The following is a 14111-nucleotide window of genomic DNA, read 5'->3' as shown; positions in this document are numbered from 1 at the left end:
GCGCGACCAGTTATCAGCTTACAGTCATCAAAAGTAAGTAAATGAACGAGCGTTCGTATTGGCAGCGAGCTAGGGTCAAAATTGGGGCGAACGGGAACGTCCGAAGCAGTAAAAGAGTTAAAACTAAAAGCAAACATTCCATACACTAGGAATGTCACCAACAGATCATTTTGCTATCGGATAGCCAACATAATATTTTTTATTTAAATTAACGGTGTAGCCTATTGAAATACAGTTATCATGACCCACATATCCAACTCGAAATGCAAAATACATCAACACAGAATGAACGTGTATCAGAATACTAGACTTCCAGCTTCTTTAATTACAATTGTGTCTTAATCTTCACAGCTTAAATGCTGTAGGCCAGTGTTTCTCAAACCTTTTGGGCTTCAGTACCCCCTTTTCCTGATATGAATCCAAGTAACCCCTTTCATCGACCACAACATTTTGACTAGAGAATACTGACATCAAAAGTCCCATTTTTATGTCATTATGTTGAAAATAAAAGTAAGTAGCCTGTTTTCTATTCAGTAACAGTAAAACATCGTACTTAATTTGGTTTAAAGCTTTTTGGAGCAGCACATTCACATACATTTGTCAATGTTTTATCATTAAACATAACAGTAAAATAAATGTTTCTATTTTCCATATTTTCTCAAGTACCCCCTGTAGTACCTCTGCGTACCCCTAGGGGTACACGTACCCCCATTTGAGAAACACTGCTGTAGGCAACCTACACAGCTTGACCCAACCCAGGTTACTGTCTGCTTAACCTCAGTACCCAGGCTTTTATTTTCATTCGCGTACTGTGTGCTTGTAGGTTAGTCTACAGTACATATTCTTTATTAAAGCAAGATTTATATGTCAACACTATTTGGCTCTAGTGTGCACTGCATTGTTGGCACGACCACGGACAGATAGCGGATAGCATATTGGCAAAGTGTTCCTTGGGGAGTGTTCCATTCTAATGGATTCATTTCCAGCCAGGAGTGGGGAAACCACTCTCTAGTACCTCTCTACTTTGTTTAATTGCCCATTTTCCTCTATAGTAATGTAGTTATGTCCTAAGAGCATCTTCTCGGACATCACATCTTTGTTTCCCCATCCATGCGCAATAGATCACTTGGGCAGACACACAGGTGATTATATCTTAAGTATTAGTATGTTGCTTGTGCTGCTGCAGTTTTATTTGAGCACCGTTTTGCAAAGCTTTTATGCAACTTTGTCATTGTTTATCTTTGTGAAATGGTACCAAATTGAGCTGCACGTCGCTCTCACTTTTGATTTCTCTCTGAACAAGTAACCTGTGTCCAAATGTGCACTTATTATGAAAATGTATGAATAAGCCGTTAAGCATATTCGGATATTATTAACTAAATTACTAACCGGCAAAACAAATAACAGTTGAATTTCCTAACATCCACAATTCTCCGTGTTCAGATCAACCCACTACAGTTAAATGAATACTCAGAATATTGCAGTGCCAAGAGTGATGTGGTCTAGGTCAGTGGTTCTCAACCTGTGGGTCGGGACCCCCAAGGGGGGGGGGGGGTCCCCAAATTATTTTGGGGGGTCCCCAGATGATTAACTTAATGTGCAACATTATTTTCCCACTCAACAGTAAACAATAACGACTTTTTAATACCTCTAAAAGGACAAATTAAACATTGGCCAAAAATATTAGAGGCAGAAATTGTGAAAATAGCCCTCACAGCGTTGTGAGCATGTAGATCTGCTATTTTCACAATAGAACTGTGTTATACATAATGTAATGCCTCAACTCTTAGTGCACGTCAGGGTGGGGGGGGGGGCTCCAGTTAAAATATGATTATTTTGGGGTTATTATTATTTTTGTCGCGACCTGAAAAGGTTGAGAACCACTGGTCTAGGTGTGGGCAGCTCCAATACCTCACAGATGTCTCTTAGGTGCTTGATGTATATCCGCTCAGTGTTCATAATCTCTTGGATCACATTGGTCCTCATCTGCTCCTTGTGCTGGCTGCTGTGTGTGTCCCTGGGGGCCGCCGGCTCCTCCTGGTCCGCGATGCTCTCCACGCTCTCCCCGCTCGAGTCCTCCTGGTTCACACGCAGCTGTGTACAGACAAACACACGTGCATGTTTGTGAGCACACTCACCACACCCACAGTGGGAACCGGGAAGACAGATAAACATTCAGATAAAGTTCCCACCACGGCACATCATGAGCACACACACATCTATTTGCTTCCAAAACTAAGTGAGGGATAAGGGACCTTTCTCATAAACAAAACATTTTAAAATAATACACATTGACGCTAAAATATATGAAAATTATTTCAAAAAGGCAGGCAAATTAACTACTAAAACTATGATAGCCCAAGAAATGTTCCATATCACTATGACAACACCACCATGTGCAATTTAACCAACTCCTGGTCAGTCAACAGCACCAGGCAATTACACAGCACAGCAGATGCTCATCTGCCAATCAAAAGGCCTCACCGTGGTTACCACAGCCAGCCTAATTAAGACTCAACTGCCAATCAGCAACGGTTGTCACAGAAACCAACCGAACCTCTGAACTTCCAAACCCCTCTACACACAGTATTAAAGAGGGTTAACGGGGCATGTTTGGAGCAGAGCCAGTTTGTAGGCCTTTGCTTTGTGGCTGGAGAGCAAACATGCATTTAGACACGCAGGTCAGGAAGTCCACTTACCCTGACAAAGGTGGAGGGGAACCAGGCCTCCCTGTCGAAACCCCTGCCCCACCACCAGTCCTTGTGAGAGGCATCCAAGACGCGGATGACGTCCCCTGCCTTGAAGGCCAGCTCCTGCTCCTCCATGGTCACATGGTCCCAGAGGGCCTCAGCATACACCGTGTGACCAGCGCTTATACACTGATCCACACACAAACACACGCACAGAGCAATAACAATATTACATGCTGGGCAATTCATGTCTAACATACAAGATTACATCTGGATGCCAGGGACACCGCAGTAGTTGCCTGTTCTGCTAAGGTAGCAGAACAGACAAAGCAACAGCCCAGTGCATCTTCACAACACACACAAACAAACACATACCGTTTGTGACAGACTGCTCTCTCACACACACACACACACACACACACACACACACACACACACACACACACACACACACACACACACACACACACACACACACACACACACACACACACACACACACACACACACACACACACAGTTTGTGACGGACTGCTCTCACACACACACACGCACGCAAGCAGATCCAACCCATGTTTTCCATGGTTCAGCTGTTGCCAGGAAGGCAAGCGGTGGGATCATGGTGTCAATTCCACCAAGCTGACTCACCTCGTTGAGCATGGGGAGCTCCACCCCCGATTGCAAGTAGGGCGTACCATCAGTGAGCTCATCAAAGCTGCCGTCCTCCTCGCTCACACTGTCGTCAAGCGCTGCAGAGTTCTCAGAGCTGTCATCTGCAATGCACAGAGACATAATACATGGGTAACACGGTGTGCAAATCTAGCATTACCAAATTATGATACAAAATTAATAAAAAGAAAATCTGCTAAATCAACGTGGTCACAGACCTGTGTCTGTTCCTGCATTGTTCTGAGTCACGCACATCAACATTCCCAGACTCGCTACTATCCCTGAGACTTAGGCTTGTAAACCGTGTCTTTTCCCCCGCTAAACACAATCCCCTAGTTCTTACCGCTGAGGACTCTATGGAGCTTGTGTCGTCCGAGACGGTCCAGTCCGATGGGGGTGCTCTGGGAGAAAGTGGAGGGGCGGAACCTGGCAGACACGGCTCTGTAGGGGGGCACCTGGTGGGAAGGAACCGGGGGCCGCGACAGGGGCTGCAGGGGGAGAGAGGAGAGAAACCATTGTGGGATTTAGTTAAGAGTTGTGGATTATAGCAAAGTAAAATCTCACGACTGAAAAATGTTTTACAGACAAATCCTAATCTGTGATTTTTGAAACCGTGTGAAAGGAGCCCCCACACACACAAGTGCTCAGTGTCATAAACAATTAGCACAATATGTAAAGTTATGTTTTGGTAGTCATACAGCCAAGCAGTTGCAGATTGAGGCTAACCTTTGCTTTTATGAAAAATCCTAGAATAGGGTTTTCTGGAAAATTGAGCATGTATTCCAGGGCTCGTCCCCAAATTAATGTAATTAGTCCCAAAAAGTATTTAAAAAGTAATAAATGAATGTATTAGTATTATAATAATATTTCGTATTATTAGCCTAATATTATTATTGTTGTTGCTAGTGAAATTGGTTTGGCAATCCTTTCCATTTTTGTACTGTCATTTGTGGCTTCTAAAAATCAGATTGACAGCCAGTTTTCGGGTGCGAGTGTCATATACGGTTAAGAACCATGCACAACTGTTGGAGGAATTATGGTAAAACTGGGTTTGTACTGTGTTCGTTGCGCATTGAACTGGAGCTAATATACAAGCCTACAACTCGTCGCATCCTCTGGGCTTAGAGGGCTTTTAGATCGTCTATAATCTATATGCTCACCGCACCGCACAACACCGTTGTACCAAAGAAGTATAAACTCGTTTAATCAAACGGTCTCTGCATGCAGTGGCGTGCAGTCTGCCTCACGGCACGCGCTGTTGTTTTGGGTCAGATGAATTGTAACAGAGATGCAGTTATTTATTTGAGACGAACGTACCTGTTTTTATTGACAGTTAAATAAAAGACCATTATTGGAGAAAATGTTAAATGAATGCCAGCATGCACAGCTGGTTGTGTTGAAGACGAACATAACGTCTTGTATTTGGGAATATATACTGTAGGTTTATAGAGATGCCAAAAGTTAAACAAATTATTACTTTAGTTACAATGTGTCCTATATTCAAACAACTGCTCATTAAAGTGGGCTATATGTCTGACTGTGCTTGGTGCGTTGACATGGCGTTATGTTTTACATTTTCTTTAATATCACAATCCAAATCATATCCATAACGTTACTCTTTCTGTGGCGCAGCAATATTTTCCAAGGAAAGGAGGCAGGCATGGTAAGATTCATCTCTCAGCCACAGCTTACAGATCGTCCCTTTTCCACTAGTTGTTGTAACCAGATTGACAGTCTGTTCTCTTCCTCTTTCTGCTGGTTAACCTCTTCCACAAGCCTAAAAGCTCAAGGAATAGGGGTGATACCTGTGATGTCTTGCCTTACTTTTTATTTCTGTTTTATCTATTAGTTTGGTCATTAAGGTCCACAGAATGAGAGGCCTGCTCTGCCGGAAACATCGCAAAAAAAAGTTATGGCCATTTGTATATTCACTGTCCCATCGACTTCAGTATACAGGAAAATAAAAATATTAAAAAAAGAAAATAAACGTGCTTTAAGTAGAATGTGAGTGGTCAAACTAGGGGTTCTTCATGATTCTGAATCCATTGCAAGCATTTGATTTGCATGAAAAACATTCCTAGGGCAAAATATGTGAAAAGTGAAGATTTTTTGATGACTCATCACTTTTTACAATTTTGGCAGGGCCAAAGTTTTGCCCAAGGAATGTTTTTCATGCAAAACAAATGCTTGCAATGGATTCAGAATCATGAAGAACCCCTAGTTTGACCCCTCACATGCTACTTAAAGTACATTTATTTTTTGTATTCTTTTCCTGTATAGTGAAGTCGATGGGACAGTGAGTGAATATACAAATGGCCATAACTTTTTTTCGCGATGTTTCCGGCAGAGCAGGCCTCTCATTCTGTGGACCTTAATGACCAAACTAATAAATAAAACAGAAATAAAAAGTACGGCAGGACATCACAGGTCCTCTCCCATTATCAGGGACTGGGTCCCTGACTATTAGCAACTAAGTTCTACCTGAAAAGGATGATCAGCACTGCCTGTAGTAACTTTTCAAACATTCTGTTTAGAGGTGTGTAACCCATCATATTTCTTTTTCTGTGCGTCTCATGCTGTGAGTTTGCACACCGTTTGCGCAGTGACATTGATATGTGAATTGGCAAAAAACCTCTGCGTCCTGTCTGCGTCCCAGGGGAGATCAATGTGTGCCCCAACTACATATTTTTACGTCCTTGGGATGTCGGGATTCCCTTGGTCTCGAGCAAATTGCTAGTTTGACAATTTCAAATACTCTCTAATCTTTAAGGACAATCTTGTTTTTTTTACAACAAGGGTTCATATTTTAGATTGTAATTAGAGAAAAGAAAAGATGAGTGTTAAAATGTTTTCATTTACTGCTTTTTGTGTCTTATTGTGTCTAAAAAGACATATTTAGCCAGTTGAACGCATGCCCCCACACACTGAAAACTAAATTGCTAAAACAATAAAAAGCTGTAAATTAAAACATTTAAATTTTTAACACTAATGTTTTCTTTTCTCAAATCAGGGGCGATTTCTTTTTATCATGTCTCTTTCATTAAATAAAATGTTTTTTTTTGTGTTTTTTGTGTGATTGTCTTGATTAATATGAATAAATGAACAGTACTTTACAACTGTCGCTCCGATGATGCATCTTTCACACTAGCAGCAGTTGGCTACTGTGTGTTTGGAGTGTTAGTTTATATTTAGAAATATGTTGTTGGGATGAAGTTCAGCTGGGAACTCAATGCTTTGTATTAGCCTATTAATTATTGTTCATTGATAATGCCGCCCGCACCCGTTTTAACCCCCAAAAACACAAATAATTTACAGAAATAATAAATAAAAAATAATCCCGAAATGTTGAGTCCCCCCCCCCCCTGTAGTTGCCAGGCCCTGCCTATTTCTCTGTTCTGGCTATGCCCCTGTCTCAAATTACAATCTAAAATATGAACCCTTGTTGTAAAAGAAACAAAGTTGTCCTTTAAACTAACTAATAACCGAAAATAGCCGATCTACAAGCTTACGTGAGCTTGTAGATCGGCTCTTTTCGGTGAGCGTCATGCTTCCATAGAAGATGAAGAATGCTGACTTCTATGGAATCCAAATGACTGAAATCAGTTGTGGTGACTAAGAACTTTAATCCACGAGTGCCATGCCCATGATGACTCACCGTCACATAAACAACCTATTCAGCACAGACTTACTTCTGCATGAAATAATGACTGATCAATTATTCTGGACTAGATGTGGTTGGTAATTGGACAGCACTAGCATACCCTGGAGGTGCATTTGTCCACATTGACATTCATTGACATTCACAATGCAAAGTTGTGAATGTCAGCAAGGTATCACAAAGGGATCTCGATGAAATCAGCTTCCATTACTATTACATGGCATAATTTCTATAACGAAAATACCACATTTTCTGTTAAATAACGTATTAGAGGCCCATGAGGACCACAAGCAGAAATTGGTTCTTTTATTCAACCTGCACGCCAATTTGGATTCAATACATTAAATAGCATATTCATCTGTGCACAACCCACTTGTGTTTTCTTTTGAACAAGTGATTTAGCCATTTTCCAATTTAGTCATCACCAATCCCACCCCTAGCCTAGTTCCAGACCCTGAATCGCTAGCCACACCCCTTTACATTTTTTGTTTTGGCGATTCAGGTCTCGCATCGCTCTCATTGAAGAGGCCTGCCTCGGTTGAAAATCTGTACGGCGAATCAGCGTCTTGTGATCAGCGTGGGTGGGGGTTCCCAGAACTCATGTGTGTTTCCATGTACACCAGCGCCGCCGCCGTACCGTACCGCGCATCGCGTTGCGGTAAAATGCGGTAAAATGCGATCGTATCGATCTCGCTATGAAACACCAGTAGCAGGCATGTTATGTTGTGTTTGATTACTAGTTCGTAGTGCTCCTATTCTGACTGTTTCTTTGGTTAGCAAGTAGCACTAGCAAGCAACAGGCTAGCCACTAGCCAGCCACACTGAACCAATCGCTGAAGACTGCCTTTTTTTGGCAACGCCCATCCCTGCAATCGCCCTGGGGGGAAGCGACCTCAGACTGAATAATGGAGTGAAACGAAATGTCAATTCAGGCTGAGTGTCAGGCTATCCCACCCCCATATTTACATCAAAACTAAACTACTGTACTTCTTTAAGTACCATAGTTCTGTACTGTACATAACATACTACCACCACAAAGCATTAGGGGTGGATATTGGCAAGAATCTAGCGATGCAATACGTATCACGATACTTGGGTCACGATGCAATAGTATCACAATATATTGCGAATCTTTGCGATACGATACTATTGCGATACTATTGTGATATATCAGCTTTAAAAGTTGAAGGCGCTGCTCTAATGCTATTGTTTTCGTTATTCGCAGCCATTTTCTCGAGACCTCACTCACTGAACCGTGGGAAGGGGAAGTAGCTACTATAGTACAGCAACATCTAGAGGTCAGGACCGAACTTTTACCGTTGGTCCCATGCATGGGAACATATTTTATTTTCCTCAAAGTATCGCGATACTATGGCCTGTAGTATCGATACTGTATTTTGGTAAATAAACTATCACGATGTATTGCCATATCGATTATATTGCCCACCCCTACAAAGCATGGCTGTGTTTCGTGTCCAGACATTGAGATCAAATCATGAAAAGGTTTGTTCAGAGAGCTGGGCCTTACTGAGGGAAGGCGGGGCTCCTTGTCCTCAGTGCCGGGGGAGGAGAACAGCTCCTCTCCTCCGATCACCGAGACGGGCCGCTGCTTTCTGCTCTGAAGGCCCCCGTTGACGCCACGGCCGTCAGGGCTGTCTCCACTCGCACAACTGTCATTGCTATTGTAGTCTCGACAGGATGTTCCGTTTGTAGTTCTTTCATCCGGATGCAGCTCTGCCTCTTCCTCTGGGATGGGGCATTTCCTTGAAACCAGCTGGCCATAGGCAGAGATTGGCCGAGGCCGTGCTCTCCCCGCCCTCCGTCTGGGGTTGCCGGACGGCGCTGATTCAGTGGAAGAGGTGGACGCCTCTCCAGGGGATGAGGATGACTCTGTGGATGAATCTGGCGAAAGGGGAGGGGTGCTGCTGCCTGCCTCGGCTTGGAGAAGTGCCTCTTGTATGTTTTGGTCAGATGTCGCCTGGAGAGCAAGGGGGGGACAAAGGTCAAAGTTCACAGGTCAATGAGGCTACTTTATCACTCTTCCCCCATTCAACAACCTGCAATGGTCCGGAGATTTACAGGCTGTAGGACACAAAGTCTGTGAACATAATACGTTAATCAGAAACAGAGCCAAAGATATAGTGTTTCAGTTGGTACGAGTGCGTTCAAAGTTAGCCCAACTGTCTTTGAAGGCTAAACGAAAATGCTACATTAAGGAGTAAAGATTCAACGAACCGTTATCAGGATTCTCACTGAAAGCCTGGCACAAATCATGTGAAAGTATTCAACTATTCACACAGCGATTGCCCAAACACTCAACACACAACTGACGCCCAAGGGTTATCAAGAGAAATATGACAAAATATTTCCTTCATTTAGTGATATCATACTGTAATGTGTACATACAGTATGATACAGCTATTGTATGGCTAAATAGTCAAATATTGGCTAATAGTTACTCATCTGAAAAGGTTTTCTAAATTGTTTAGTTAGCCAATGATATCAGGCTTAAACCTCACCTCCTGGTTCTCTTGCTCTGGGTCTGGTCCCCTGCATATGCACTGAAAAGGCACACAGTGGCCCAGCACCATTGTGAAATATACCCGCACTCACATACAAACAGGCCCGTCTCCTGAAAGCCACGGCCTGCTTTCTAAGTCCGGCTTATGCCTCCCGCCTCTTGCTTTTGAATGAAAACAAATTGTATTTCCTCCATTGATCTTCTTGATCATTGTCTGGCTATGGCAAGACTTTGATCCAAATCCATTTAGCTATAAATATATATTCGGCCAGTACGGTCTGTGTTGCTCCAGCTATCCTGGGCCTAGTACACATTGTTATCGGACTTTGACCCAGCAGGCTGCCACCACCACAGGGAGGGAGGGGAGTGAAGACAGACAGAGGAGAGGAAGGGGGGCGGGGGGTGGGGGAGCACTGTACTTACTGATAGCTGCCTAACCTGCCACAGCAACCGGGAATATGGAGCTGGAAGCTTTGCGCAAGGGCTGCTAATCATAAACAAGGTGTAATTATTAACCCTGGGAGGCTCCTTCAATGTGGAAGGTAAAACAGTACCACTGGCCTCAGCATGTGACCTTCCCTACTGTAGCAGAAGTCACAACAAATGTTTATGACTCAGGATGACAAAAGGGGGGGGGGTCAAGTTACTGTTGTTGATTCATTTCATTGACACTGGTGGGGAACAGTTAATCCAACTAACAGATTTAAGTGATTATATAAAAGGTCATAACTGCAAGCTCCATCCCAATTTTCCATCGTTAGTCTCTAGCACAACCTTGTATCCTTTCTTGATGCCAGTTTAATGTTCAGATCATCTTGGTCACTTGATCTCATGTTTGATTTCTTAGATGAGTTTTTTTCACAATCACATAAGAATATTGTGATTTAGATTGCATGTATATAGACAGATCCTAGGTTAGGGTGACCAGATGTCCCGGTTTGGCCGGGACTGTACCGTTTTCAAGCGACAAATATCTCTAAAACACTAATATGTCCCTAATGTGTTTTCAACATTCACTACAAAATTGTCCCGGTTTTCAGCAGAATTAAAATAATAGTAGCCGTTTTCAATGGTCGCATAGACATTTATCATGTTCATTTCATGAAAACATGCAATCAGAAAACTTGAACAAATACATTGCATGTCTGAATACAACGCTGAGGCTGTTTGTCAATCACTCGATGCCTGTATGCAACCTTGCGTGTGCACGAATGTTAGAGAATGGGCACGCGCGTGCACGTTCTCGTCCCGGTTTGAGCGGCTGAAAATATGGTCACCCTATCTTAGGTTCATTGTTTACCATGTATCCAATTGTCTTCGAGGCAGGACTAGTACATGGTTCTCTCTGCAGTCTGTTGTTTATTGACTAAACCTCATGCTTACTCTGCGTATTCAGATTGGTGGGGGATTGGTGATGTCATCAAAATATTATGTAATTCTATAATATAATTTAAATGAATAGCTAAAATAGCCGTTCTACAGGACACCATGTTGCATTGCAATCATGTGCTGTGAGCTTGTTGTAGATCAGCAATTTTTGGGTGATACAATTGTACAACAGAGAATAACATAGGGCTTAAGTGATTAATGAGAGAGACTCTTTATATATATAAATTATAAATATATATAAATTATATATTAAAAAAAATCTATTTTCGATTAATCAAAAAATAAAACAACAATGGCCAAGGACATAATCGATAGTTGCAGCCCTTGTGGGGACCTTTGGACCAGTGTGTGTGTTGCTCAAACTGTTGCACTCTCGGCTCCTGTTTTCTGGCACTGGAGCTTGGCACAGTTCAAATATCACGTCTGCATATGACCTTATCATGGAAAATGTTGGAGTTTTGACACATACAAAGATCACTTCATAAAGAATCACTACTCCCAGGATTTCAGTTTCCCGGGCAAGGCAAGGGTCGATGGCATTGCGTTGAGTAATAATTCATTGATGATCCTTCCTGCTCCAGGTGATAAGGCAGAGACATTTGATCTTTTTATTGACTTCTCCCCATTGTTACTTCACACAGATGAGACACAACCTATGACCTCGTGAGTCTTCACTCACACAAAACCTATGACCTCATGAGTCTTCACTTCAACTGGCTTGTCCAAGTTGTCCCTGCTGATTAAAGGCAGGGCTGTTTCAGCCTTGAAAGAAGGACTGTCTGGGGATAGCATGGCAACAATGGTGATCAGAAAAGTAAATCAAAGAACGAGATTCCTGGGTAGAATGTCCGCTTTTATCAACAAGAGTGCCCTCATTCAGTCCCTCTATGACTATGCCTGCACCTCCTGGTACTCCAACACCAAAATGCCATTAAAGACTAACTCCAAACCTCCCAAAACAAACTGATACTTTCGACTACTTCTTAAGCTGGGACCTGTCGTAGAGTTTATGTTATCATGATTGATTAAGTAACGTCAATAACAGTAGTAGATATTATATTATCATGATTGATTATGAGTGACGTTAGTAAGAGTAGATTATGCTGTATATGTTACAGCTTGTCCTTGCAATGCCATGTATAACTAGGGTTTGATTTCCTTTGCTGTGGCAGAATCTCGGTACCACAGGCCTGTGGTAAACAATATCTATCAACCTAGGAAAACATCTTACAGTACATCATGTTGTCTTCAATGCATAATACAGCATAATCTACTCTTACTAACGTCACTCATAATCAATCATGATAATTGCGACCGTAGGTCGCATATACTCTGAAGAACCGTGTCGCTTGAGTGTCCTTCCGTAACCTCTGTGATGTCAGTGTGATGTCAGCGAGTTGTGACATCACTTCCTGTACAGGGCGGCTACACGAAATGTGGATAACACTATATATGGAGATAGTCCAGTCCATCATGTCATATGGGACTACCGTCATAGACAGTAGCCATTGTTAGGCCGGAGTCAATGGCTGTCTGTCTGACTGTCTGTACAGGAAGTGATGTCACATGACATACTTTTTATATATATGTTACAGTACGTTTGGGTAACTCAGTACGTTCATGGTAAGAGCGCTTGTTTTGTCGTTCACCACACACCAATCACCACCAGATGGCGACAACAGCCATTCACTAGTGCAGGCGCTGACGTCACTCGTTTGCGACTCTCTTTCTTTATTTACTAGCCTAGCTCTGCAGTGTTTAGCCATTAGCTTACTATGCCTTACTCTAGTCTAACCCTAACCCTAACCTAACCTTAGTAAAACTATGAGCGCTCCATTGTAGTCACTTGGACAGGGCGTTTATCGTGGGCTTGCATAAATATAACGATTGCATTCACCACGGCTTCATAACTCGTGCGGCGCTCCGCCGGCCGCGCGGCCCTGGCCCGCTCTTCGCGGCCACTCGCGCCTGCGGCGCTCGGGGGCGAAGAGCAGGACCAAGGTCCGCTGGCCTTCGCGCCGCTTGCAATGTCGTGGACAATCGAGCGGCTCCGCCTGGAGCTGCGGCGTCATTTCAAATAACGCCAAAGGGACCGCTTGTTCCACCCCGTGCAGCACGACGAGTGCTCCGTTTCTCGATCGTACTGTTTCTCTATCAAACCGTGACATATATGTAAATATGGAGGCGTCTGTGTTAAGAACGTTTCGTTGTCAAGCTCAACGTTGGGCATTTGGACCTATACATGGAGAAATGGAGCGAATCTGTTTGGCCTAAACATGGAGATGTGGAGAACACTATATATGGAGAAAGTCCATTCCATCATGTCATATGGGACTACCGTCATAGACAGTAGCCATTGTTAGGCCAACTCAATGGACTGAGTCAAGCTCAACGTTGGGCATTTGGACCTATACATGGAGAAATGGAGCGAATCTGTTTGGCCTAAACATGGAGATGTGGATAACACTATATATGGAGATAGTCTAGTCCAATATGTCATATGGGACTACCGTCATAGACAGTAGCCATTGTTAATCCGGAGTCAATGGCTGACTGTCTGTACAGGAAGTGATGTCACACATACTTTTTATGCCCATATATGAGTCCTAACATGGAGATGTGGATAACACTATATATGTAGATAGTCTAGTCCAATATGTCATATGGAACTACCGTCATAGACAGTAGCCATTGTTAGGTCGGAGTCAATGGCTGTCTGTCTGACTGTCTGTACAGGAAGTGATGTCACATGACATACTTTTTATGCCCATATACGAGTCCTTCTGTACCACATCTCCATGTTTAGGCAAACTCCACACAGAAAGGCCCTATCGCCAACCCAACCTAGGGTGTGAGCGATAGGGCCTTTCTGTGTGGAGTTTGCATGTTCTCCCCGTGTCTCCTAGGGTTGATACCCTCACAAAAACATGAACAAACTCCCCCCAGAATGACAACAACTAGAATCGTCAGAGAAACGCTGTGGTTGGCCAGATGGTCAAGAATTGGCGCGACCTCGCCCTTTAGGGCGAGGTTGCATGTCACCCTGAGGTCGCATTCCACCCTCAGGTGTCTTACTAGTATAATATCTACTACCGTTATTGACGTTACTTAATCAATCATGATAACATAAACTCTACGACAGGCCCATGACCCATGTTTCTCCCACACACTTTGTTAGCCTAGG

The 14111-nt window shown here is 43.2% G+C and overlaps 1 protein-coding gene across 3 annotated transcripts in view; it reads right to left on the bottom strand.

Moving 5' to 3' along the window:
* Nucleotides 1–14111, bottom strand: part of spata13 (spermatogenesis associated 13) — a 34569-nt gene that overhangs the window by 4352 nt on the left and 16106 nt on the right. For 2 of the 3 annotated variants that reach the window (XM_080752126.1, XM_080752128.1), the window contains 5 exons: nt 8546–8995; nt 3703–3847; nt 3339–3463; nt 2700–2879; nt 1912–2094 (listed from right to left, as the gene is read on the bottom strand). In XM_080752126.1, the coding sequence (XP_080608252.1) occupies nt 1912–2094; nt 2700–2879; nt 3339–3463; nt 3703–3847; nt 8546–8995 (1083 nt within the window). Of the gene's footprint in view, nt 1–1911; nt 2095–2699; nt 2880–3338; nt 3464–3702; nt 3848–8545; nt 8996–9536; nt 9837–14111 lie in introns of those variants that run through there. The other variant, XM_080752127.1, reaches the window with a different exon arrangement.

The sequence above is a fragment of the Nannobrachium achirus genome (assembly GCF_963921795.1).
Source record: "Nannobrachium achirus genome assembly, chromosome: 21".
Classification (NCBI taxonomy): Eukaryota; Metazoa; Chordata; class Actinopteri; order Myctophiformes; family Myctophidae; genus Nannobrachium; species Nannobrachium achirus.
Note: the sequence above shows the minus strand (reverse complement) of the source record. Positions and strands in the feature narration are given on the sequence as shown.